Genomic DNA, 25,867 nt, shown 5'->3' on the forward strand with positions numbered 1-25,867 from the left:
TAAACATTTTAAGTTCAAATCTAATGTTTTTTTGGAAAATAACATTATCGTAGTTTAACTATCACTGAAATTTGTGTCATTATTAACATTTCTTAGTAGTTAGTAGTAGTCATTGAATGCTAGTGTGGCTGCAACCAATAAAATGAGTTCCAATCAAATGGCGATGAATAATCGAGTGCGAATTGTTGTGGTTGGCGATTCGGGTAAATAATGGACGTCAAACGCTTTCCGTGGCACTAATCCTCTCGAGAATTCCCCTTACCCAGGTGTGGGGAAGACCTCCCTGACGCACCTGATCACCCACAACGAAGCCCTCATCCGGCCCGGCTGGACGGTGGGCTGCAACATCCAGGTGAAGATGCATCCGTTCAGGGAGGGCACCGCTCGCGAGTGTCCCTACTTCGTGGAGCTGTTCGATGTTGGGGGATCGCTGAACCACAAGAACACGCGCAGCGTCTTCTATGCGGGCATCGATGGAATCATTCTGGTGCACGACCTTACCAACGCCAAGTCGCAGAGGCAGCTAATCGACTGGCTGTACGAGATCGTCAACAAGGAGGGCAAGGATACGAACAAATCGAACGGAGCCTCCATGCCGCCATCGCCGCCCAGCCCGCTGAGCAGCTTCTCAACGGACAACCTCGGAACGGACGGCCACATTCTCTTCGACATGGAGGAGTTTCTGGGCGCCACGCAAACGCCTATCCTGGTCATGGGCACCAAGCTGGATCTCTTGGACGAGAAGCGCCATCCCAAAATGGGGGTGAAGAAGCCGGGCGGAATAGGTGCCTCCTAATATGACATTTAACAAATGCTTCCTCCTAACGTTTATCTATTTCAATATCCCTCAGCCGACAAGTGTGGAGCCGAGGAGATTTGGCTAAATTGCCGCAACAGTCGCAGCCTGGCCGCTGGTACCACTGATGCCGTGAAACTGTCCCGCTTCTTTGACCGCGTTATCGAAAATCGCAAAGCGCTGCGCGCAGCCCTAGCATTCGGAGTGAGCAGCTCCAACGCCGTCAGTCCGCCCGACAGGCGACGTTTTGGCCCGACCAGTGCCAAAATGGAAGACAGCGTCTTGCCCCTCCTGGATACCCAAGACCTCAAGTGACTAATGCACTCAATTCAGTAGTTCTAAGTTGTAGTTATCGTACGGGAAGCATTACAAAAAGAAACGATTAATTCCCATTATAAAATCAGACTTGCTGTTGTTTAGAAAATGTTATGCATTGCCTTAGGAGCGCGTTTTGAGCAAATCTCGATACCAGTTGGGCAGGATTTGATGTTCCGGACCGCGCAGCACTTCGTAGCTGGCGTGCTTATTTAAAAAAGTCACCTGGACCACCGCAAACGGATCGTTAATGTTCACCAGCAGCTTCTTAAGATTGCGCAGAAACTGTTCCAGGTACCAAGCCATTGCCGATGCACTCCACGGTTTGTTGCGGGCCAGTGTTGCCACATCGATCTCATCGATCCTCTGCAGCATGCCCTTGGTGTCGCGGAGTCCCACGTAGAGCGTAGTGATGCCCACCAGGAATGACTGACTCCACCAGTTGGCAGACTTGAACGATTTGAAGGTGCGAATTTGGTGAGGGTTCATATTGAAGACGCTGGTCTTTAGCTCTACGAATTTCAATGAGTCGAGCACTCTGCAATCTTTGAAGTCACTAATGGGATTCGTGTAAGTGTATACACAAATAATGAATGGATGGAACATTAATCATTCATAAGTATTTAAACCCTGGACCACTCACACTGGCTCCTTGCTGTCCACACAGTCCAGTTCGGCGCCGTATAGCATCAAAATCCCGGCCAGGTTCGTGCGGTACACGCCCATGAACTCCTCTGCCTCGTTGACCGGCACATTGGTCACCGGTTTTCCCTGCGCCTGGGCACTGGTCAGGTACTGCTCGAACTTGAAGCCCCAGGAGCACATGACCCGCTGTGCCCTGCTCATGTTCGCGTTCTCCAGCTGCTGCTCTGGGGTTTCCTCCTTGCACATGTAGACGTTGCCGTTCAGGAGCGTCGCCTTGACGCGGAATGAGCGATTATCATACTGCAGGCACATTATCTGCCGCAAAATACCGCGCAGTGTTACAAAGTCGCTGTCCAGGCGTAGATTTCTCGCATCGGAGCTACTCTGACGGAGCAGCTCCTTCTGGTGTTGCTTAATGTAGGTCAGCATAATTTCCAGATCCCGTTTGCCGTTCTCGACGGGCTTACGGATCACATCCTCTATACCCCCGTTAAGATCGAACGGCAGCGGTGGCCACGGTTGGCCAGCCAAGTAGCTGGCGCAGCTGGCGTCGTCCACAAATTCCCGGCTAGCGTTTATGCTGCACACACCGATGCACTTCGGGCGGCTTATCGAGGGAAACGGCGTATTGTACATCGCGCCCAGCTTGTGCTGCCCCCAGGGCACACTGATGAAGCCCGCGTTCTCGGCCATTTCCTTCGCCTCCGCGGATTTTCCAAGTTCAAACTATAATTATCCGGAAAATAACGCTAATATTTATTAGAGGTGGAGAAAAATCGCAAACATCGATGTTTTTCGAGGAATCATCGATTATTTTCTTTCTCCACTGCGCAACTAAATGGGCTAAGACCTTGGGAAATGGTTGTGGTGAGAATCAAGTGTAGGCGATTAGTATCGAAAGCTAAATTGTATTAAAAATGGGATGATGATGTGCTTATTAATTTTAATGTAATAAGTGAACGCTAATGATGATAGTACCTCGATGAAGAGAAAAAATTTTGACTCTTAGATTTGCTTTATGTTCTGTTTGAGCACGTCTATTCACCACGAGGTATTTGCAAGCTTAAATCAAACAATTTGTGTGACCACAGTCATGGGAATCTAAGAATATACTAAATACCAAAATAACACGAAATCCGATTCGGTTTTGTTCATAGATTTGTTTTTATGTTTATTTGTAACCACCAAACGTGGCTGGCCAATGAAGCATCTCCTGGAGGATCCCTCGGTCCTGGCCGAGCTGCAGGTGCTGCCGGATAAGACCGGTGGTGTACAGGATCGACAGGAGGCCGCCAAGAATCCTGCAGAGAATTCCGTGCCCGACGAAGATTTGCCGGCTGCAGGAGGCGATTTGCTACGCGTTAAGGATACTCTGGGCCAGCTGGCCTGCAGTCTGCACAAGCTGTCCAAAAACGATCACATAGTCATCGATCGGTGGGTAGTAATCCCTATTTTTTGGAGCTTTCATTCACCTTCTCTGATCACGTTCCGTGATCTTTTATTCCTGTGCAGAAAGCGCCATCAGGTGATTCGCACAGATGCGGCTACGCAACAATTAACGATTTACCGCTGTCCGGATCCCGCCGTCATGGGGATTCGCCCGGCGATAGAGAAAAATGCCCAGAATCCGCCTGCCAAAGTGGGTAGACCATCGAAAAGAGCCTGTTCGGTTGCCACCGCTCCTGTGGCGAAGAAACCAACACTAGCGGAGCAAAAACCTGCTCCCGACACCCATCGCACTAGATCCGGTCGCCAGGTGCGCAGCTTGATGCCACAGCCCGCTCCCGTGACCAGTGGCTCAGCGGTTGAGCCAAGTTCTGCCCGCATGCTTGAGATGCTGGTGGCCGACTTGCGGGACAAGGACTACCGGGCACCCATGGCAGCGCCGAAAAGCACGAGTGTCAGCAGCAGCGTCAGTATAAGCCAGGAACCGACCACAACGACAACCATCCAACGAGCCGTGCCCAAAAATGCCGTTTGTCCCGGCTGTGGAAAGATCTTTTTGGGACGCCGTCTGCAGCGTCACTTTGTCAAATTCCCAGAGCACATGCCGCGTCCGGGCGAGCAGACACCACCTGTAGCTGTAGCTACAGTACCATCAACGGTTCATCCTCCCTCCACGCCGTCGCTGTTCGGCCTTCTGACCGCCCAACTGCAGCGGCATTCCCATCTCAGCGAGGAACAGCGCTCTGATCTCTTTCTTAACGAACTTAACGACTTTGTGGAGCAGCTGCAATTGCGCAGCCAACGGCTTATACGGAATACCTCTGGACTGCATTTTGTAAATGCACGAATTGCACGAGTTTTGGGCATACCCGAGGGTCAGTATGCGTTGGATATGTCCGCCATGGAGTCGCCGCTGGCACCGATGCCGGAATCAGAGGGAGCGGCCTTGGTTGCCGGCAGCGGTAGTGAAGGAGCCCGCAATCTGGTGGTCTACGCAGAGTTGAGCATGTCGCTGGACGATCCGCTCACAGACGAGGCTGCACAGCGTCTCAATCTATCGGCGGGCGGTCAACTTCATCCGCCTTCCGAGGAGAGTCTGCTTAGAAACGTCAGCGATCTTATGCAGCCGCCAGTGGCAACTGCTCCTCCGACTGTGAACCATGGCTACGATCATGCCAGCGATAATGCCGTGGAGGCCCTGACCATGAAGGAAACGCCCAACACAGAGGCTATTCTCGATCTCAACGTGGACTTCTTCCAGTTCAATCCGAATTAGAAGGGACAAATGTATAGAAAGCGCTTAGCTAGCAATGGAGATGAAGAATTCTATGATAGAGTGAAAGGTATTTCAACTACTTTTTAACTTGAACACTGAAAAGGTTCTAAAATATGAAAGTTTAAAACATTTATTTTATTTATCGTGCATATTGCATGAAGAAAGTCTCTGAAAATTGAAACGAACTTTTCTAAGTAGATTAAAATGTATTAATGGAGTATGTAAATATAGAAATAGGGATCTCTTAGATACATTTTGGTATTGTATTTTGAATTTTTACTGAATATTAATATTGAAATTGTATAATTTGAAAAGTAACCTCATATAACCTCCAGCCAAAAATCTATGCAATTAGTACGCAAATGTAAATGGTTGAGTGGCAAAAATGCCGCATGCGGATGGAGATTATTTATGAAGTACTTAACTGGCTAACGAAAGATGCCTATTAAATGAATTTATCTTCCTTGATTTTTGAAATTGTTGCGTTATTATTTGCTGGAACATTTGGAAGTGAATAAAAATCCTGGCCAATTTAGTTTAATGTATATATGCTTGTGGTTTCTAGCAGCTTTTCATACTTTTCATTTGTGTTTACTGCAAGTCAATTAAATTGATCGCAATTTTAATGGCGTTCAGCTAAATGGTAAATTTCTGTGAAAAATTATTATTGCTTTTAGTACAAAGCTGCTGCTTAAATAAATCCCTTTCAATACCTGTGTGTATTACAATATCTAGAATATCTTTATTGAAAAGCGTGCGTGTATCTATGTTTACTTTCAGGTGTAAAGTTTATTTGCCACGATGTAATCATATTTTCTGGCCATCCACTTGATTTTCAAAATACGTGGAGGATGGCAAGGGGGTGGCTAAAATCAATTTGGCAGTTATCACTGCAAATGGACGACCGTGTTTGCCTTGGTTCAATATGATTAAAGCTGATGACCGCCATGGAATTGCACCTAAAAGTGCAGTCAGAAAGTGACCTATAAATAGCGGAGATTCAAAGAAGTGCGGACGTAGTGCATTATGAGGACGTTGACGGAAAGCAGGCGGCGCCAAAGTGGCTCCTCCGGGTGCAAAAAGGACTCCGAGTCGGATGACGATGAGAATACCATCTGTAGCAGGGCGGCCATTAAGAGGAGTGTGGTCTACTATCTCAAGAACAGCACCCTCCATGGATTAAAGTACATCGCCGAAGAGAGCATCACCATTCCGGAACGGTACGTAAGCAAGGTAGCCGAATCGATCAGCCTATCGCAGAGATCGCGGACACTAAAAGAGGCATTACTTTATATATAGACAAGTACGAGCAATGCCACGAACTTACAATTCATATTTTATATCGCCTTTCAGCATCTTTTTTGGTCTTGCCTTTGTGCTGGTGGTGATCCTTTCCGTGTTCTTCATATCCAACGTGTACGTAAAGTGGAGTGCTTCGCCCATAATCATTTCGACCAGTGCCAAGCAAAAGCTGACCAGCAACATGCCATTTCCGGCGATCACGATCTGTAATCTCAACCAGGCGCTGCTAAGCAAAGTGGATCGCATTGGACGGACCAGCACGAATTTCTCGCTGCTGATGGGTCTGTGTGACCAGGGCGGGGACACGACCATCTCGTACATCGGCACCTGGAAGTACTTCAAGGCGATCCTGGTGGACGTGGCCCAGCCGTGCGAGAAAATGCTCCTGTACTGCAGCTTCGGATCGCGCGAGGAGGACTGCTCCTGGCTCTTCACCTCCATACTGACGGACGATGGGCTGTGCTGCAACTTCAATGCCCTGCATCCGTCGTATCTTATACGGAACTACAGTGACGATGTGCGGCTGGAGACGGCTCATCCGAATACCCGTTATGAGCTCATCGATTGGACACCAGAGAAGGGTTATGCCCGCAATTTGCCGGAGTTCTACTTTCCGCGCACCTCGGGGGGCACGGGCATCCGCATGGGTCTCACCGTCGTGCTGAACGCCTCCATAGCGGAGTATTACTGCACCAAGTCGATGAGTGTTGGTTTCAAGGTGGGATGCATGGTATTTAGTCAACTATATACTTCTACTGATTGTATAAATCCGCTTTGAAGGTTCTTGTGCACAATCCCGCCGAGCTGCCAAAAGTGAGCAACTATGGCTTCGTTGTGACCGCGGGACGCGAGGCACGGATACCCATCGAACCAGTCTATGAGGATGCCCTGCCCACGATACGGTCAATTAAGAAATCGGTGCGTCGCTGCCTCTTCTCCGATGAGAATGACCTGGCCTACTATCGGACATATTCGCGTAAGAACTGCGAGCTGGAATGCGAGGCGAAGTTGCTGCTACGCGAGTGCAGCTGTGTGCTGTACTATCTGCCCCGGATCGATCCGTTGGCCAGGGTGTGCGGACCCAACGATAATCAGTGCACGGATCGGGTGCAAACCGAGATTGAGTCATCGCTGACGAATCTGTCCTGCGAGAACTGCTGGCCGGGTTGCTTCGAGCTAACATACAGGGCCACACTTTCAACGGCTTCGATCGTTTCGGATCCACGATTTCAGGCCGGCGAGAATCTACCCGAATATATCTTCCACGGGCCATATAGCAATGCCAGCGAGATTTCGATATTGCACTTCTACTACATGACCAACATATTTCGCAGCACCACCAAGTCCGAGATGTTTGGCTTTACCGAATTCTTGTGTAAGAGTTCAAAACTAAGAAATGTAACTAATCTTAATTATATCTTATCTTTTAAATTTCCAGCTAATACGGGCGGCCTTTTGGGACTTTTCATGGGCTTCAGCATTTTTTCGGTGATCGAGATCTTCTTCTACATCACCGTCCGTCCGTACTGCGCCTCGCGAACACTCCGGCAGCGCCACAAACGCCGCCTGGAGCAGCTGAGCTGGCTGACGCCGATCAGGATGCCCGTGCGCAGAGCACTGCGTCGCAATCGAGGTGGTCTCCTCCGGAATCCGCCGCCGCCGGCGTACAGTGATCTGCAAAAGTTCCGCGGGAAACTGGACAAGCCGGAGACATGCAAGCGGAAACTTTGGCGGACGCTGCAAGTGCGGCCAGTAGTGGATCGGGCGGATGAGGAACTGCCCACCTATCCCTACCTGGACTAAATTTATGTGTAGAAGCTGTATACACTGGGAAAAACACCCGTTCACTATACTAAAAACTAAAAAGAAAATCACCTGGAAGCAATGAAATTGCTTTATCTTTGAAAATTATTAAAGAGCAAATGTTGTTGCGATACAATAAAAAAAAACTTATTCAAAACTAAAGAATACAATGGCACAGAAAATGTAATATTCAAAAATGGAAATACCCCAAGTGACTGGAATTTCTCTTTCTGTAGCCACGTTTCTCATGTTCTTATTTATTGTGCTTCTTGCATAGTCGAATGTTTATGGCCCAGAAAACAGTACAACAATAAATAAATCCACGGCAAAGACAACAAAAAATAAAGGGCAACGAACGCTGAATCCACGGGTAAAATGACCTCAGTTGACACTGAAAAAAAATATAGTTTGCAATAAGATATTAAGGTTTTCGAAAGAAAGTCGAGTTCATATTGAGGGCACACTTATAGGAATTACCCACATTTTCGCTGCGTGTAGGCAGGTAGAAAAAGGGGCTGCGCCGGAAATTCGGACTGCGCCCTCTGCGATTGCGGATATCGGCTAATGGCGCTAATCGCCACGCGACTTCAATTTTAATTGATACCCAACTCAGTTTCTCCCGCTGCCCTTACAAAGTGTAAAGGAAATAACGCTTGGTTATAAAATAAATTTAAAAAAAAATTTTCAATACATATATTCATGGATTTTTATATATATTGTATGTATATTAAAGTGCGTACTCTAAGCTTAATAAACAAAAAAATACAATACCTTTTAAAAATATATTTAAATTTTATAAAGTCGTTATAAAACTGGCAAAATATAAGCTAGAAAAGTATTTCGAAATAAATATATCGAAATATACCAAAATATATGCTAAATAAGAGTTTGCTTATATACACTTTTTGAGAAGCGCATAGAACGGTGGCAAATACTCAAACCTTTTTGCGATGATTAAATACATTCATAATTCGATTGTTTTTGGCCATTAAGCAATTGCACAATAATCTTTTGGACTATTTAAATATTGTTTCAAGGTTTTGAATATAGTTTTGCCCAGAGTTCCACTAACTAAATACATCTTAGGCAGCGTAAACAATCGTTTGTATTTTCATATTTTCATATGCTCTCAAAGGTAGCCCAAAGGAAATGTTTACGTATGTATCTTCAAAATGTCTGAGTGAATTCAAGGTAATCAAAGATCAAATCGCTTCAATGTTTTTACATTTACATGCCAGCCAAATATGTGCATATGTGGTGGGCCCACACCCGATTTTTCTGTGTGTACACTAGTGCTTCCATCGGATATTTTTGTTGCCATTAGTTCAAACTTAAAGTTTCTCTAAGCTTAATAAATAAAAAAATACAATACCTTTTATACATAACTTTAAGTCATAGCTTAAGTTGAATATGTTAGTTACTCGTGCAAAATATTTAAATATAAAAATAATGCAAAGCATATATTTTGTTTACAGGGCATTCAGAGTTGGTTTTAGCCATCGTATTGCCCTTGTTTTGCTTTGGCCGCATTGTGTGTCAATTGAAACTTAATTGAGAGACAATTTTGGTATTGGCCAAATATCGTTGCGAACTTTTGTATTTGGCCAACGAAATTCGAACATGAAACGAGCAAGAATTTCGCAGGGCTGATGTCACTCCACCGCCGCTTTTCTTTTCCAAATTTTAATGAGCCGCTTTTGGGGGAGGATTGGTGAGACCACAAGTGACACCACCACTCAATGCCCAATGCTCTGTGGGATCTCCTCAGAATTCTCACCCATCAATGTCAAGTGGTCGAGTGTGTCTGTTTCTGCGAGTTCTCGACTTCACATCTCGCATCGCTCTAAGTACATAAGTGCCTTTTTTCGCTACATTCCCCCCCAAACAATACATTTCTATTCTATTTCAAAAAAATGCCTCTTTTAAGTTTTTTTTCGGTTTTTTTTTTGTGGTAAATCCCACCAGGCCGAGGATCTTTATTACACGGCCAGATGGAATATCTCACATAGCGCTTGCATTTCCAGTTGTATTTCTCTTTTTTCGATATTCTTCGATTTTGGGATCCTCCTCTTTTTCGAATGGGGATTGTAAACAAACAAGTGGCGGATTGTTTATGGGCTTAGTCAGTGAAGTAGTGGGAAAAATGGGGATGGGGATGCCTTAAGATGCAATGACTTTCTCAAAATATCCAAGTGCATCCTACAAATGCTACATTAAATTGAATATTTGTGAATGCCTTTCATGGAGTTGCCGATTCCAAATAGAGATTGTATAAAGTTTTCTATTTTTTTCTATATGTTTTTAGCCAACCCTTGTGACCACTAATTTCAAACTTTAGCTACGCTACTTTTTGGCCAAGCCCATAAACTCTACTTTTCGCCATTCGGTTGGTCCGAATAATCCACGTATGTTTCAGACTATGTATGTATATATATCTATCTCGGAACATTTCACTTTCGCCGGCTGTTGGCTTGGTGCCTCCAGTTTTATGGTGGATATATATTTTATCTGTCCATGATTCATGGGATTCATGCCACCACAGACATTCCCGCAAACTAACATGTGCCCGCCGGTTCCTGGAATTGAAGAAAACAATCCGCCGGAATGGATTACAGATCTTGGATTAGTTATGGATATCTGCTGTCGGTGTTATTATGTACAGAATTTCCAGCTATGCAAGAAACTACTTCCCGCAGAACTTTCTGAACATCCTTAGTTCTTTGTGAATAAAACTGATTAATGGCCAGACACATTGCTCATACGCAGCGTTGGTCTCTTATGCACTGTGATGTTTCGGGTCGTTTAATTGTGGTTAAATAAAACAGTGACATGCATCGCTTACCTACACGGAGAACTGAGAACAGCACCGGCAACGGGAGTCATTTCCTTTTGGTTATTTATCTTACTTGGACAGTGCGTTGCGAAATTGTAAGACATGTGCCTACTATTGTCGTTTTAATGTTAAAACCGAAGTTGCTAAATTCTAATAAGCATTTACATATAAGATGATGTAAGCCCAAACAAAGTATACACTCGTGCTATTTTCCTAGCCTTACATGTTTGTCGCGCACTGTCGCTGGTTGCTTAAATGTTTATGCTAACGGCAGCAACAATTGGCCGGCCCACGTGGGTGGATTTGGATTCGGATCTGTATTTAGCTGCGGCCGTAGCTATGAGGTGGCATGGAATGGGGATGGTGATGCCGATGGTGATGGTGATGGTAATGTTAATGGGAAATGGGGCCGGACTCTGCCTCTGCCGGCGTCGCAGCGGCCGCATCTCCGGACGGCATCTCCGGCGGAAAGTGAGAATTCAGTCGGAAAGTGAACGCCGCGAACGCCGCCGCCTCCAAAAATTGTCGCGCCAAGTAGTAAACCCAACTTTCAATCTATTCTAGATTCAACTGCCAAATCATATAATTCCAATTGAAAACCAACCAAAGTTTAATTCAAGGAAATCCCACCGCGCCCCGTGTTCATAATTATTTTTTTTGTTGAAATTTTTTACTGTGCGTGCATTGGCATAAGCGATTTGAATCGCCAGCTGGCGGCATCAAAAAGCTGGAGAGGAGGTGCTAATCCCATAGACAGCACAATAAAATTGGCAAAAGTTGCGAAATGCATTCCACGGCATGCGGCGTAGGTGCCTCGGCCACAAATCTCTCGACACTGCAATCGTAAGTTCACCTGGGGTCAAATTGGGATCGAAAGAGTCTTGGAAAATATATTTAAATTCTATAAAGTCGTTATAAAACATGCAAAATATAAGCTAGAAAAGTATTTCGAAATAAATATATCGAAATATACCAAAATATATGCTAAATAAGAATTTGCTTATCTACACTTTTTGAGAAGCGCATAGAACGGTGGCAAATACTTAAACCTTTTTGCGATGATTAATACATTCATAATTTGAACTTTTTGGCCATTAAGCAATTGCACAATAATCTTTTGGACTATTTAAATATTGTTTCAAGGTTTTGAATATAGTTTTGCCCAATGTTCCACTAACTAAATACATCTTAGACAGCTTAAACAAACGTTTGTATGTTTTCATATGCTCTCAAAGGTAGCCCAAAGGAAATGTTTACGTATGTATCTTCAAAATGTCTGAGTGAATTCAAGGTAATCAAAGATCAAATCGCTTCAATGTTGTTTACATTTACATGCCAGCCAAATATGTGCATATGTGGTGGGCCCACACCCGATTTTTCTGTGTGTACACTAGTGCTTCCATCGGATATTTTTGTTGCCATTAGTTCAAACTTAAAGTTTCGTCGATTTCAGTGGACCGCAAAACAATCCATCAAAAAACAGAAGAGGAGGAGGGATAATGCGGAGCGCGGAAAAACCAACAAGTGAAATTCTTGTGCCGCGTTTTTTTTTCTCTTGCAGGGAAATGGGGAGGAAAATCGGTGGATATGTGGGGGTTGGGGGCGTGGTCACATGCTGGGCCGTAAAGTAGCTCACAAGAAGCGCAATGTAAACAATTACTCACACTGCTCATTTCCCACTCTGCACTTTGTTCCGCTTTTCCTGCCCATCGATGTGTGTCAGACGAACCGAAAATAGTTTTCACAGGATGATTGGGGCGTGGCATGCCACATGAAAGCGCAACACAATGTGGGGCACTTCAAAAACCAGAAATCTGAAAAAAAAAGAAAACAAAAACATCCAGTAGCCGAAGGGAATTTTTCCACGACCATTTAATGAGCCCGCCGCCAAGTGCCTCTATCTCCATCTGCACTTTTTTTTTCGGCTCAGAGGTTGCCCAGAGGTTGTTGCCCAAACCAAACCAAATTCACGAATTCCAGACAGACAAGTGACAAGTTCAAATATGCACTCGGAAAAATATATACTAACAATAATCGAATCGAGTACAGAGTGCAAATAGACTGAGTTCATACGAACTTAAGAAATATTTGATTTCTTATGTGCATATCTTAAGTCAATTTAAAATACACACTTGAAGAAATCAAGAGGCATACGGGTAATATTTTTTTTCAATATTATTATTTATTTATTATTTTATTTCGAATTTATTAAGGCGTAAACTTATTTTGTGTTTTTTTAAGCATTTCCTACACACACTCGATTCTATATTTTCAATTTGTTAGCTTACAGTGAGTTAGTAATTACTGTTTTTTTTTTACTGTATTTAGTGGAAATGCAGAAAATATATAAATCTCGATTTCCGCGCCCCTTCTCCAGTGCGAGTGCGAGTGAGAGCTTAGATCGGGCCAAGGTTAGCTGGTTAAATGTGTTTGTGACGTCACCGCGTCGGCGTCGCCAACAACCAACGCACAAAAAATTAAAAAAATTAAAATTGCATGTGATGAATGTGTATATATATTTTCCACTGCATTCGCACCTAAAAAATATCAACGAGCAAAAAGCCATTTATTTAATTTTGGGTTGGGCCTGTGACCATTGATGGGCAGCTTTGCTGGGGATCGCAAATGCAGAGATGATACTTATAAAGAATATTCAGCATTTCAATAGTCATTATTTTTAGATAACTAACTTTATCTATATTATTTTGAATGATATGTAAGATAAGAATAATTATGGAATTTTAAAGATGATGTTTATTTATTTATGTCAAGCATACTTGAGATTGATTTCTAACGGAAACAAGCTGATACATTTATCTCTACAATTTCCTCTCTGATTTTATAGTTATACTCTCATAAAATCCAATTTCCAACATATTTCGATTTTCAATTCCAAAAGAAGCCTACGCAATGTTGTGTTTACAGTAGCTGTGATTCGGTATGCAAATCCATATAAAATGGAATGGAAACCAAAAAGGGCAGATAAAGCAGGGTCAAGTGTTGAGTTATATTTTTTATAAACAGTGGGATGAGTCTGCGTGATGGATTCCCTGTAATTAGCCCATTGTCATGTGGATGGACGCAATGCCGCCCACTCCGCCCACGAGCGTACGCTTCAAGTACAGTGAAGCCTCCCCCAAATCGCTCCTCCTCTTCGGTCAGCGTGCATGCCATGCATTTAGGGTAAATTATCATAGCATGCCAATTTAGAGGTGATCAGATTAAGGTCATATCTTTGTTTGTTGTCACACATTGGAAAAATGCGTTGTGGGGGTCAGTGAAGTTGGGCTACACCGAAAGAAATAGCTGGGCATACATTTATTTATACAATGAATTCAATAAAGAGAAAATTATGTTAAATGTAGATCAATTTCAAACAATTTGTTAAGCCTTTAAGCCTCTTAAAATTAACTTTATAATAACGCTTTAAGCTCTTCTTATGAGTGGATTAATTTTTTCGAGTATACCCAAACTGCGCTCAACTGCCGATAATTTGTGCAATTTGTTGACACACATTTTAATTTTTTCCGTGCGCTCTTTTTTGTTCGCCATTTGTCGTCTGCTGTTGCCTTTGATTTGCCTCTGGATCCAGCCACTATATAGTTTATAGTTTATAGTATATAGTATATTGTATACTGTTCACTATGGCGACTGTGGCAAATTGCACGCTTTAGCAGCACGACATCGCGCATGTATAAATAAATAAGTAGTGTTTTCGCCAGCCATCTACATACATACATACGTATGTATCTCAGTATCTTTGTATCTCTGGTGCAATTGACATGCTTCCATGATCATCATCCTCCTTGTGGCGTTTGGCGTTGCCTTTTGTCCGCTGCGCAGCTCTTATCACCGGCAGACAACTGCAAATGTCAAACTGCAGCGGAAATCTGCGTGGCCCCACAAAATAGTACAAAAACAAAACTGCTCGGATGCTCAGCGGATGTGCGGAGATGATGGCCAAACGATGACCACTCCAGGGAACACGCACATCGGACCACAGTCGCGGTCAAGTCATTAGATCGGGTGCTAGGCTATCGTGGACATATGTATGTATATATTTTTCAAAATATATATCGACATTTTTAGTAGTCTTACATAACTTACTTTTATTTTATTGACTTTTTATTTAATAGAAAAGTATTCAAAAAATGTAAGTTCCCCGACGTTGAAACAAAAATTGTACAACTAAATATATATATTTTTTTGTATTTCCCTTTATTAGGCATAACATTTTTAACGTATTTCCCTTAAATATATATTAAGTGCTTGCCCGCTGCTGTGACTGCACGCTAACTTGCTTACCAATATCTTATTTCACCTGTTCCAATATAAAGCGCTGCCAATTTCACTTGCGTTTCAGAAGCACACATCCAAAAGATACTCAAAGGTCGCTGAAGATAGAAAATTAGATTAGAAACAGTTGAAGGAGGCACATTGTCAGGAAATGGGAAATAAATCAAAGTAAAATAAATGAGGTTCATAAATATAAGAACGACGCTTATCCTTACACAATTTACCAACCTTGGCGGCGATTGCAATTAAAGTGATTTGATGATGTCACTGGATTGTCTCACATTTTCCGATTTTCCCTCCATATTATCATTACTATTTTATTTCGCTATTTTTTTTTTTTTTTTGTGTTAGCTTGGCTCGGTTGCTTGTTTGGTTTGTTTGTTTGGTTGAGCCTGTTTTGTCGCCTCGCGTCGCTTTGTGTGTCCATTTTTGTGTGTCACTGTCAACAAATTGCTCTTAATGGCTCGCCGCCGGGTGGGTGGTGGCCACTGGCCACGCCCCCCGGCAACCACTGAAATGATACAACTATAACCGAAAGCCAACCAGAACCCGCAGAGCCTAGCATCCAGAATGATGGCAATCACGGCAGCTCTATGTCCATCGGGGTCGTCTAATTTTTTGTGATTTCCGCACCGCCAGCAACAATTTGCAATGCAGCGTGGAACAAAAACTAAATAAATAAAAAAAAAAAAATAAAATAAAATAAAATATAGTATGAAACAAAAATACAATAAGAGCGCAACAGCAGCTGCGCTGCGGCAGCGACGCAACTTCGCTGCCCACTCGGCTAGACGAAAAGCAGTCGCAGTCAGAGATGGCTAACATTTTATGCCATTAAATAATTTCAACTATTAAACTATTTATAAAAAAGATACTATAATTCAAAATACAATTTAATTAATACCTAAATGTATATTTAATTTTAAATATGAGATTTATGGGAAGGGATATAAATATGAATGCATGTAAATATATGTTTAAAAACATGTTATTTTTTGTATAATATTTGAGCTGTTTAATGAATTTGTTATTTACTTAAAGAATTGCTTTTGGTTGCTTAGCCTCTACAGACATTTTAACATAAGCTGATCATCTGCAATGACTTAGCTCTCGCACTAAAATATGTTTGCTTAAATAATTAAAATCTTAAGTAATTAGGTGTTTCCAAAGTTTTGTGCATTTGTTACTATAGAATAAATTCCTTATCAGTTTTGATTACCTTCAAAAGGCAGTTTTGCTAGTACTACAAACTCACAACTGTGAGTGCAATTGTCGGGAATCAAGCCAGATGGGCATCGCTCGCTCTGCCGCCGTCGCTGCAAAACGCTGCGCCAGCGTCGTCGTCATCGTTAGCGGCCGTTCTTAATTCAGTTGACCAACAGACGCAGACGACGTCGCAGACGCGACACGCGACTAAAAAATATTGCTAAAAAGAAGTTAAATATATAATTGAAAATTATAGAATTCCCACACAGTTATATATAGCTGCGGTATATATTTGCGTAGGATACTACGCGTGCATTCGTTACTCAACTCCGCAATTTTTTGAGTATAAATCAAAAAAAAAAAAAAGCGCGCGCGTTTTCGAAAAAGTTACACGATTTAAATTATAAAAAAAAGGTGACAAAAACATAATTTTTTTTATTCCATTTTGTTGTTGTTGTGGTGCGTGTGCGTATCAGGATCGTTAAATCAAAATGTGTCTTATTTTTGTTGTATGTTTCTTGTTTCTTCATTTTTTTTTTTGTTTAATGCTGGGCCGGCATTCGCCAGGTTCGCCCACCTGAAATTAAACTGTCCACCACAGAGCTGAAAAAATATAGAAGGAGATATATGTATATGTGTATTTATAAAAAATACGTTGGCAGCAACAAGTCCAAGTCCAAGTCTAGGGCCAAAAAAAAAAAAAAAAAAACACAGCGTGTCTTTTTCGTTTCATTTTGCAATTATTATATTTAAAAATAACCGAAAACAGAAGCGAAACAAAGGCGTCGGCCAAATAAATGCCAGACGCCGAAAATGCCGCCAAATGCGCCAAAATGAAAAAAATTTAACAATATTAACAAAGAAAAAAAAAAGAAAAAGAAAAGCAAACACTTGTTGAAAATGCACTCTTTTTCTTGCTGAAGGTCATTGGATTCCGGAGAAATATTGTTGTTACAAATATTCGAAAAATTTGTAAATCGATGATAACTTGTCGAATTCCCGAAATGCCAAAAGTTTTCGAGCTAAAATTCATGGATATCCATATCCATTGCACAGCATTTCCATAAATCAGTCAAAGAATGGCATGAAAATTTAAATAATTCATGGGGTGGAAAATAGGAAAGGGGTTGCTATATACTTTTCCCATATATCACATTGCTTTAAAGCAATTTTTAAAATGCTTTTAAATGCGTGTAGTTCTCATTTTTAAACAATTTTTCTAAGCAATAAAACTAAGAGTTTGCTTTTATCAATGAAAGAGTCATTAGAACAAATGATATGATAAGTGAAAGCGGAAGGAGCAAGAAAGAAATCCACAAGAACTAATAATAATGTTGATATGACCGCCAAGAGAGGAAATGAATACGCAAGTGGATTTTTCTGCCATTATTTTATCGCATTTGAATGAACTCCGCTTTAGCAGCAGAAGTTTATTGGCCATCATGACGCAGCTGCAATAATATTTCCAGCGAATCATAGGTACTGGTCGTAACTCAATATGAATGTGAGTGAATTAAATATAATACGCTTGGTTGGGGATTAGTTTGACATGTCATGTCTAGTCTATTTTTGGCAATCACAACCCCTTAATTTTTTTATTGGCTTTCGGAACCCTGACCTTCACTTCTGGGCCCAGTGGCCACAATAAAGATAATGGGCGGGAAAACACACACAAGAATATCACCACAACTGCGATAGGTCGAGTTCAGGCTCCCTTTGTTTTCGGCTTATCTTTTGATCCCGCATGAACTCGCCGGCACACTCTCCTTCCCATTTTCCAGTATTTTTCATTTTTTTCCATCATTTTCCATCATCTTTTCTATTTCTTTAGTCCAAGTACGATGTTTGTTTGGTTTGTTGCTATTTGGTGGGTTGGTTTTTTTTTTTTTTTTTATCAAGCTAATTCCCAAGAGAGCGCTCAATTGTTGGCTCAACAGATCCAGATCTGGGATCGGGCCACTTAGTCTAACAGTAATCGACGCTAAACGTCGTCTCGTTTCGGTGCCTTCAGCTGATTGCTGACAACTTAATCAACCGAACGAACGAGTAGAGAAGAACAAAATCAGAGCTCTGAAGAAAAGGCCATGCCAGCTAATATCTGGATCTGGGTGTCTATCTACTACACAACACCCAGATGCCACTCAACACATCATACTACATATACTATGTATATAGTACACAATGTGCACCCGCATTGGGATTGCGCTACTTATCTGGTGGCCAGTGTCCCTGAACTTTGGGCGAGATCAATTTGCACTGTCACCAATTTGGTTTGAAAAATGCGAGTGCGCCAGTGCGGCGAATGTGTCAAAATCCGTGAATGACAGATCTTTGTTCTAGTTGATCTATGGCGAGTCCCTTTCTTTTCATTATCTCGTCTGGGTTTTGAATTGAGCATCTTTGTGCTGAAAGGGTTAGGCAAATAATACTAAATATGTACATAACAATGACTTAATACGAGATGCGTGCAAGTCCTGAGAATATTTACTATATATGTATTACTATCCGGAAAGCTAGAAAAAGAAAATAAATATAATTAATAATATAATTACTTATGAAGAACTTAAAAATGGTAATACGTATGGCTTAAGTAAACTTCTTTAGCTAAAAATACAATAAATGTTCTAATAAACATTTACATTTAAATTTTATTTCAAAATATATTCAATTTTGAAAAATCGTTTCTTTTACGATATGCCTTGTTATAAAACTTATAAGCAATATTTGTTATTTTATGTAAGTTTGTCATTTGAATACTTCCTTTTAAGATTCCCGAACTTTATGGTTGTTTTAGATCTATGAAATTCGCGTTGAGGCATACCATTTTCATAATTCTCCCGGCCATTCGATTTCGAAAGATGTTTTTTTGAGTAGCTGCGAACAAAATACAGTAAAAATAGCTCTCAGCCGACCGACTCCTCGTAAAGCTGGGAATGGGGCCACTTTGGGGTCTCTGGGCGCAAAAAACTCAAAAGATTCGTCATTTTGGCCAACTTTGGGACATAACAAACTTTGACGCATTGCAATTTGGAAAATTTTTAAGTATCTCGCGAAGGCGTTCGTCACTCGAAGCTAAATTATGCCCAGTATTGGCCCCTTGGAAAGTTTTGATTTATTTGCGCCGGTCTTCGTGCATTTTAATTGTATTTGTTTTTGTCAAATTGTTGATTTAATTGCCCAACGAATCGATTCGTTTGGCATCCGAAATGCAAATTGGATTGGTGCCGCCATTTGATTGGGCTTGGGCATGCCCGATCAACCATGATCTATGGCCATCTGCCCTTGCCCTCTTGAAATACAAACAATAATCAAGTATTTTGTGTGGAAATCTATTCGAAATAGCATATGTTTAGCTTTTGGGTTAAATATTGTAGTTAGTTAAAAGGAAAAACATAAGTGTTTAGTATGTCTGTAATTGTAAATATTTCTCTGTACTAACTAGCCCATATCTTTCAGCTTTCCCATGTACTCCATATTTCCTCTTTTATTAAGTTTATCTATCCCTTTGATAAGAAGTCGGCTAAAGATGAAAGCCAAGCTATGATTTTCGCATTCCTTTGTCTTGTAAATATAATGAGTAATTAAAATATTGCACACTCGCATGTCTGAAACACATGTAGCCATGTATTTGGACATGGGTGTACTTATTATTAATATTGCTTGTCGGTCACTTCCCTTTAAAAGTACTTACCCAAACGAAGAAACTATCCAATAGCCATAATTTAAGCGATTTCTTATCGAATTTTTGAAATTATTGCTAATTGTTTAATCTTCACACGTAGGCATAATGACAGCCAATTCCAATTGCGATTTCATATTAGTTAGCTGGCAGTTAATTTGGTTTGCAGGCGCTGCGCAAGCGCCAAAACTAAGAATTGTAATGTGAAAATGAAGTTGACAGAATTTAAATTGACGAATGGTGAAAATTAAACGTTATTGAATAAATGTGTAATGTTGCGTCGAGCGAAAGCCTAACAATTTTGAAGTTATTCACATTTGTATATTACAAAGTAATTTAACTTAATTGAAGTATAAGTTATTTAGCTTTGGTAATGATTGCCGCGAAGCATTTGCCAAACAAAGTTGCAATTGAGTAATTATCCTTTGCCTAATGACCACCACCAACACGCCACCTGTCGTTCGGTTCCTGCGAACCGCTAAGTGCAAATAGCAATCAATTAAAGTGAAGCAGAATAGGGAACTATTTGTGGGTATTTGTATTTAATTTGCTATGGTCATGGCACGACGAACTCTATTTTGGTTTCCCTGTGCCATTTTTCGTGGGCGCAGCCAGGAACAAGTGGATCGTAAACCCCAATTGCATTCCGAATGCCTCATAATTGTGGCTTGTTCTTTCGGCCCACCGACCATTTAACGAAAACGAAACGAAATTAAATGCAGTTGACCCAAAAATAGCGCGAATGCCTGCCCGCCAGGCAGCGCAAAGAAGGCAGCAGCAAAGAGTATTATTAACCAGAAAAGAAAAAATGGGCAATATTAAAAAGTGCACACAACGCATAGGGCCATTCATTTCAGGCAGAACTCTAAACGATGTACAGTGGTACTTGGATAAATTGAATGAAAATCGCAGAAAATATTGCAAATGTCTCGGTGATTTGCCAGTTAGTAACTTCATATTTTTTTAAGCACAAATATTTTTTCATATTTTTTTAAATTTTACTTTGGGACCTAAGCCAAAATTGTAATGCTATGTGAAAATGTATATAAAAGTAATGGTAACTTATATAACACCAATTTTTCTCGGTGTAGCCCCTTAAAACTTTAAACTGCTATCAAGCACGATTAACTCACCGCCTGTATTTGAGTGTGTCTACTTTTTGAGCACCCTGTTTTACGAGGGGCTTTTCCTCTTCAGCAAGTGTCGTCATCACTGCGTGCTGGGTTAAGGGGGGGCCTAGCTGCTTGTTGTTTCATGGGTTAAAAGGGAGGGTGGTGGGTGTTGTTGTGCGAGTGCAAGTGGCGACGTCAACAATTACAAATGTAGCCCAGGTCAGGTCCGCGGTGCAAGAGGTGCTGCCCTGTCCGTTGGATATGTTTTAAATTTTTTATTTTTCCCGTTTCTCATTGCTGGCAGCAATTAACCCAATTCCCGCGAGCAATGACTTAACCCAACACCACCCCATTTCCGCCCACAAAATCCCGCCGACCACGCGAGCTCACAATCACAACATTCAATTATGGTTATGGTCGAAACAACAAAAGGAAATCCACTTGCTCGATTGAGGAAAATGCATTTCCCACTGCTACCGACTCGGTCGGCGTCGCTGTCGACGTCGTCGCTTGTCTGACCCATTTTTATACGGGACACGCCCACACAAGGAACTTGGGGGCGGTGGGCGTTGGGCGGCGGGTGGTGAACGGTGTCGGGTAGCCGAGCACACAAGCCACATCCTGCCATCAAAGTTGGCGATGACGACAGCGATATAGTTGTTGTTCGAGCTGTGACAGTGGAGTTTCGCTAAGTCGAACTTAAAAGCTAACGGATGCCAAATTAAACCAAATGATCAATATCTTTATAATATGAAAAGATATTTGTGGTTTTATAAATATTAAAGATTATAAAGTGGTTTTTATACCTCATTTTCTGTGCACAAGCTTAAGCAAATTTATGGAGACTCCACTGTACTTGTCGTTCAATGAGAATCGCTTGAGATTGTCGGTGCTTGGGCCGCATTCATTTTCAGTTTCAGTTGCTGCTGAAAGCTGCTGGCGAAAACTGTTGCATATTTTCGAGCGCCGAGGATATCAAAAACTGTTGCATTTGTTTACAACTTATTTTCGACCGTTTTTTTTCGTTTTTTTTTGCCAACTACAGCTCCATCACAATCCCAGCGGGATCGGCGGGAACGGGAACAGGAGCCGGAGCAAGTGCAGCAGCGGATGCCCACAAGATGGTGCACCACAGCAACGAGGATGCCATGAACAAGATACCCCTGAAGTCCGCCGGCGGATTGGACTCCGACGAGGAGAAGAATGGCGGCGAACTCATGCAGGACACTGCCGCCGCCGAGGAGGCGCGTCGCGAACAGATGTGAGCATAAAAAGGAGCATTAACAATAGCATTTAGGTTCGAAATGTCCTTGGCGAGTTTTATGATTGCGATGCGGAGAGGAAGTGGCTTACATAGAAATCGCATTTATTGGATTGAGCCAACTGCAATAGTAGGCGAATAGTAAATTCTTGTTTCGGACAATTTGCAGATACATTTCTGTTCTATAAACAGAAGTTCAAGGATGCGGCAAGGACTACAGCTTTCCAAGTTATTTAAAAATTAATTTTTAAGGGCACAGAGATTTTAACTAATTTTTATTATCATTGGGCTTAGTATCTTAATATGAGAATTTCATTTGGATTTTTGCAGGCGCGTGAAAGTTTTGGCCTGGATGAAGAAGCTAACCATCGTGCTAATCTGCTTTATCGGCATTGCCCTGATCAGCTACGTGATAATTAGCCTGTGTTTCAGTGGTGAGTATGGGAAATCGGGTTAAAGGTACAATAGCCAACTACATCCAGCTAACAATTCACTCACCCACTGCAAACTAATACCGAAACTCGATTCACATAGATATTGTATGTGTAGATGTGTATTGTGTATTGTACATATATACGAACAGACAGACTTTGGGACCGTTTTTTAAAGACCGAATTTAGTCAAACTGTCAAAAAATAGAACAAAACTTCGCTTATTTTCTGCATGCTTTCGATTCATCTTAACCAAGCACCTGGCATTTAATCTAGTTCAAAATAATTTCTTCTATTGTGGCACCAAAAAGTATTCACATGAACAAAACCCCAACCAAAAACTTTACACCCCAACTCACTAAACAACAACAACAACAACGAAGACTGGCCTAAATCGACGCCAAATAGAAACAACACAACAACCGCAACAACAACGACAGCAACACCAACAACAATAAGCACAGAGGCAACCATAACAACAATTGCACCATCAGGATTAGCAACAACAATAAGCACCAGCACAACAACAATAGCAACAAGTGCAACACAACAACCACCAACAGCAACAACAACAACAACAGCAACCAGAACAACAACCACTAGCAGAACAGATAGCAATCCCAGCCCCACACCTAAAACATTTCATTTAACAGATGATGAGCAGCAACAGGAACCGGAAACGGAAACGGACAACATTGGCAATCTCAATCTGGGAATCACGAGCACAGCGACCACGCCATCGGACGACGTCTTGCCCAATGTGGCCGCCTCCACGGCGGCAACGACAGCGGCACCACCCACCTGGCTAGCGGATCAGATCAAGATCGATACCAGCGAACAGTACAACTCGATCCTGGGGGTCTACCAACATGGAGCCGTGAGTTCCGATAACCTTGAGTGCAGCAAGATCGGCAGGTAACTATATGCAGTTCTATGGGCTTTAAATTTAGAATTTAAAAAGAATTTAGATCGAATAGTGAAGGTAGAGGAATATGGGAATGAGCCACCTTTTGCCCAAACGATCGAGGTCATCAAAATTTCATTTTAGGATTATTACTAACACAATAAGAAGCGTTATACAATTTTTGGATCACCTAACAGAAAGACAGCAGTGACATTAAATATTAAATATTAATTGAATATTATTATTATTAGCGGCATCCTGCAGAAGAATGGCAGCGCGGTGGACGCAGCGATCGCCGCCCTTCTGTGCAACGGACTGCTGACCCTGCAGAGCATGGGCATCGGTGGTGGTCACCTGATGAACGTCTATAACCGAAAGGAGCGCCACGCCACCGCCATCGATGCCCGCGAGGTGGCGCCCTACGAGGCCACCGAGGACATGTTTGCCCAGCAGCCGGAGAATTCCGACAAGGGACCGCTGAGCATCGCTGTGCCCGGCGAGGTGATGGGCTACCATGTTGCGCATCAGAAGTTCGGACAGCTGCCGTGGGCGGAACTGGTGGCGCCATCGCTGGAGCTCTGCGAGAAGGGATACCATGTGTCGCAGCACATGGAACGGGCACTGGATATAGCTTTGCCGTACATCAAGGAGCACGAGCAGTACCAGTAAATTGTCGAAAAGCTTGAAAAGTGCTCTAAAAGTGTCTAAAAGAACGCCCCATTTCTCTGAGTGCACTTTTCAGCAGCTTTTCAAGCAATTTCAAACTCATACTTTTGTGAATAGAACTCGATTCTAAGCGTATGATTCTTTACAGAATCTATTTGAATGCGGAAACTGGCAAGCCCCATGTCGCCGGAACTGTAGTTAAGCCGCCCAAAAATCTCTGCAAGACCTACAAACTTCTGGCCGAGAATGGACCCATGGACATGTACAATGGAACGATAGCCAAGTTGCTGGCGGAGGATCTGCAGGACATGGGCAGTATTATTTTGGCCGATGATCTGGAGTCGTACGAGGCCGATGTAATCAACTCCATCACCATGGACTTGGGTGACGACACCTTGTATGTGGTGCCGCCGGTCAGTTCCGGTTCGGTGGTGGCTCACGTCCTGGCCATACTGCAGGGCTATAACTTCACGGCACAGGATCTGTCCACGGAGGAGCTGAAGGCGCGTACCATTCATCGATTTGCCGAAGCCATGAAGTTCGCCTTTGCCCAGCGTCCAGAATTGGGCGATATGCATTTCATCGATGCACGAGAGCTGGTTAGCCGGCTGAATAGTCCGGACTTTGGCGATCAGAACCGGGCCAAGATCAATGATTCCCACGTGCTGCCCGATGCCCAGGCGTATGGAGCCAACTTCGCCGCCATCGAGGATCTGGATGGTACTTCGAATTTGGTTGTCTTGGCGCCCAACGGTGATGCCGTCTCAGTGACCAGCTCCATCAATTCCTAGTGAGTATCCATTGTTAGCCTCCGTGAGGTTTAAAAATAATCTGGATTAATCCATTCAATATTTATCCATCAGCTTTGGCTCCGGATTAATTGGACCCCGTACGGGTATTGTTCTCAACAATGGAATGAACGATTTTGCGGTGAAGAATAACATTTTCGCATTGCCCCAGTCGCAGTCGAATAAAATTGAGGCCCACAAGCGGGCGATGTCCTCGCAATCACCGATCCTTCTGGCCGATAAGGATGGCAACATGAAGATGGTCATCGGAGCAGCTGGAGGCAGCAAGATCATTCCGGCCGTGGTTGAGGTGGCCGCCAATGTTTTGTGGTTCGGCAAGGATCTACGCCAGGCGGTTGATGCACCGCGCTTCTACCATCAACTGATGCCCGATGTCCTGGAGTACGAGGAGGATGGCTTCACGGAATCCCTGCTCCAATTGCTGACCAAACGGGGACACAAGTTGAAGTCCATTTCCGTGAAAACTGGATCTGTGGTCACGGCCATATCGAGAAATGCCACAGCGATCTATGCGAATGCCGATTATCGTAAACGCGGCGGAGTTGCAGGTTTCTAGGGTGAAGAGTTTAGGAGGTCACCCAACCAACCAATCAACCAACCAACCATCCACCCATCCACCCACTCACTCATACACGCATACGTCACACACACAAAAAACACACACACGCACGGAAACATTGCATTGAGATTAGAGTAGAACTGCCCGAAAATGAGAGCAATTTCCATGGAACAAGAGAGTATAAATGGGCAGATCTGGTTTAGAGAGTGGTAAAACAGATCGATCGCATCAAGTGAAAGTATTTAAGCTAGCTATGTCTTTTTTACATACTATGTATATCGTACGTTATATAAATTTATATGCTACTACCTAACTACTACCTTATACAATAAAAATAAAAACGAACAAAAACCAAGAATCCAAATCTTGAATCATGACACCAGGTTTCAATAACTTTCGAATGGAATTTCACATAACCATTATCTTAACTGGTTAATTATCCATTGAGAATAACCGGATGAGTTCTAATTTATGCAATGCCATGATTTTGGGGCAGTATTTTTCGAAAGCCCCCCAAAAGATGCGAAA

At 42.6% G+C, this 25,867-nt stretch overlaps 5 protein-coding genes, 1 long non-coding RNA gene and 1 other non-coding gene across 12 annotated transcripts; 4 read left to right on the forward strand and 3 right to left on the reverse strand.

Moving 5' to 3' along the window:
- The first annotated feature begins 127 nt into the window (after window positions 1–127).
- Window positions 128–1,198, forward strand: CG4789 (uncharacterized protein). The gene is made up of 3 exons (NM_132938.4): window positions 128–203; window positions 267–785; window positions 852–1,198. Exons 1-3 carry the CDS (start codon window positions 158–160, stop codon window positions 1,109–1,111), a joined length of 825 nt encoding a protein of 274 aa, NP_573166.1. The 5' UTR covers window positions 128–157; the 3' UTR covers window positions 1,112–1,198.
- Rai1 (Rat1 Interacting Protein 1) lies at window positions 1,127–2,542 on the reverse strand. Its single transcript, NM_206769.3, has 2 exons — window positions 1,755–2,542; window positions 1,127–1,667 (listed from the first exon to the last, which is right to left on the reverse strand). The coding sequence occupies exons 1-2, from the start codon at window positions 2,447–2,449 to the stop codon at window positions 1,235–1,237; spliced, it is 1,128 nt and encodes a 375-aa protein (NP_996492.1). The 5' UTR covers window positions 2,450–2,542; the 3' UTR covers window positions 1,127–1,234.
- A 305-nt stretch (window positions 2,543–2,847) lies between these two features.
- CG13005 (uncharacterized protein) lies at window positions 2,848–4,952 on the forward strand. Its single transcript, NM_132940.4, has 2 exons — window positions 2,848–3,190; window positions 3,269–4,952. Exons 1-2 carry the CDS (start codon window positions 2,958–2,960, stop codon window positions 4,476–4,478), a joined length of 1,443 nt encoding a protein of 480 aa, NP_573168.1. The 5' UTR covers window positions 2,848–2,957; the 3' UTR covers window positions 4,479–4,952.
- Window positions 4,953–5,244: 292 nt separating this feature from the next.
- Window positions 5,245–8,428, reverse strand: asRNA:CR44053 (antisense RNA:CR44053). The gene is made up of 3 exons (NR_073657.1): window positions 8,355–8,428; window positions 5,806–7,974; window positions 5,245–5,750 (listed from the first exon to the last, which is right to left on the reverse strand).
- Window positions 5,266–7,713, forward strand: ppk28 (pickpocket 28). The gene is made up of 4 exons (NM_132941.3): window positions 5,266–5,698; window positions 5,832–6,498; window positions 6,561–7,155; window positions 7,219–7,713. The coding sequence occupies exons 1-4, from the start codon at window positions 5,505–5,507 to the stop codon at window positions 7,581–7,583; spliced, it is 1,821 nt and encodes a 606-aa protein (NP_573169.2). The 5' UTR covers window positions 5,266–5,504; the 3' UTR covers window positions 7,584–7,713.
- Window positions 8,429–10,896: 2,468 nt separating the features above from the next.
- CG4829 (uncharacterized protein) lies at window positions 10,897–25,692 on the forward strand. 6 transcript variants are annotated; one of them, NM_167550.2, is made up of 7 exons: window positions 10,897–11,259; window positions 21,755–21,970; window positions 22,301–22,404; window positions 22,785–23,316; window positions 23,557–23,970; window positions 24,120–24,761; window positions 24,835–25,692. In NM_167550.2, the coding sequence occupies exons 1-7, from the start codon at window positions 11,201–11,203 to the stop codon at window positions 25,334–25,336; spliced, it is 2,469 nt and encodes an 822-aa protein (NP_728030.2). In that variant the 5' UTR covers window positions 10,897–11,200; the 3' UTR covers window positions 25,337–25,692. The 6 variants fall into 6 exon arrangements, with proteins under 6 accessions (NP_728030.2, NP_001097005.1, NP_001259628.1 ...); NM_001103535.2 differs by having other exon boundaries at window positions 23,055–23,316; NM_001272699.1 differs by lacking the exon at window positions 10,897–11,259 and adding an exon at window positions 16,077–16,332 and having other exon boundaries at window positions 22,713–23,316.
- Window positions 14,693–15,143, reverse strand: lncRNA:CR44129 (long non-coding RNA:CR44129). Its single transcript, NR_073658.1, has 2 exons — window positions 14,941–15,143; window positions 14,693–14,810 (listed from the first exon to the last, which is right to left on the reverse strand). It is a non-coding gene; the product is annotated as a long non-coding RNA:CR44129 (long non-coding RNA).
- Window positions 25,693–25,867: the final 175 nt, after the last annotated feature.

The sequence above is a fragment of the Drosophila melanogaster genome, chromosome X (genome assembly GCF_000001215.4).
Source record: "Drosophila melanogaster chromosome X".
Classification (NCBI taxonomy): Eukaryota; Metazoa; Arthropoda; class Insecta; order Diptera; family Drosophilidae; genus Drosophila; species Drosophila melanogaster.

What these genes read in the sequence shown, in the direction of transcription:
- CG4829 (NM_167550.2), top strand. Translation starts at nt 11,201, where the DNA reads ATGCATTCCACGGCATGCGGCGTAGGTGCCTCGGCCACAAATCTCTCG. An exon ending in GAGGCGCGTCGCGAACAGAT is followed by an intron (nt 21,971 to 22,300) that starts GTGAGCATAAAA and finishes GGATTTTTGCAG; the next exon opens with GCGCGTGAAAGTTTTGGCCT. An exon ending in ACCAGCTCCATCAATTCCTA is followed by an intron (nt 24,762 to 24,834) that starts GTGAGTATCCAT and finishes TTTATCCATCAG; the next exon opens with CTTTGGCTCCGGATTAATTG.
- ppk28 (NM_132941.3), top strand. Translation starts at nt 5,505, where the DNA reads ATGAGGACGTTGACGGAAAGCAGGCGGCGCCAAAGTGGCTCCTCCGGG. An exon ending in CGATGAGTGTTGGTTTCAAG is followed by an intron (nt 6,499 to 6,560) that starts GTGGGATGCATG and finishes TCCGCTTTGAAG; the next exon opens with GTTCTTGTGCACAATCCCGC. An exon ending in TGGCTTTACCGAATTCTTGT is followed by an intron (nt 7,156 to 7,218) that starts GTAAGAGTTCAA and finishes TTAAATTTCCAG; the next exon opens with CTAATACGGGCGGCCTTTTG.
- CG4789 (NM_132938.4), top strand. Translation starts at nt 158, where the DNA reads ATGGCGATGAATAATCGAGTGCGAATTGTTGTGGTTGGCGATTCGG. An exon ending in TGTTGTGGTTGGCGATTCGG is followed by an intron (nt 204 to 266) that starts GTAAATAATGGA and finishes CCCCTTACCCAG; the next exon opens with GTGTGGGGAAGACCTCCCTG. An exon ending in GAAGAAGCCGGGCGGAATAG is followed by an intron (nt 786 to 851) that starts GTGCCTCCTAAT and finishes AATATCCCTCAG; the next exon opens with CCGACAAGTGTGGAGCCGAG.
- CG13005 (NM_132940.4), top strand. Translation starts at nt 2,958, where the DNA reads ATGAAGCATCTCCTGGAGGATCCCTCGGTCCTGGCCGAGCTGCAGGTG. An exon ending in GATCACATAGTCATCGATCG is followed by an intron (nt 3,191 to 3,268) that starts GTGGGTAGTAAT and finishes ATTCCTGTGCAG; the next exon opens with AAAGCGCCATCAGGTGATTC.
- Rai1 (NM_206769.3), bottom strand. Translation starts at nt 2,449, where the DNA reads ATGGCCGAGAACGCGGGCTTCATCAGTGTGCCCTGGGGGCAGCACAAG. An exon ending in GTGGACAGCAAGGAGCCAGT is followed by an intron (nt 1,668 to 1,754) that starts GTGAGTGGTCCA and finishes GAATCCCATTAG; the next exon opens with TGACTTCAAAGATTGCAGAG.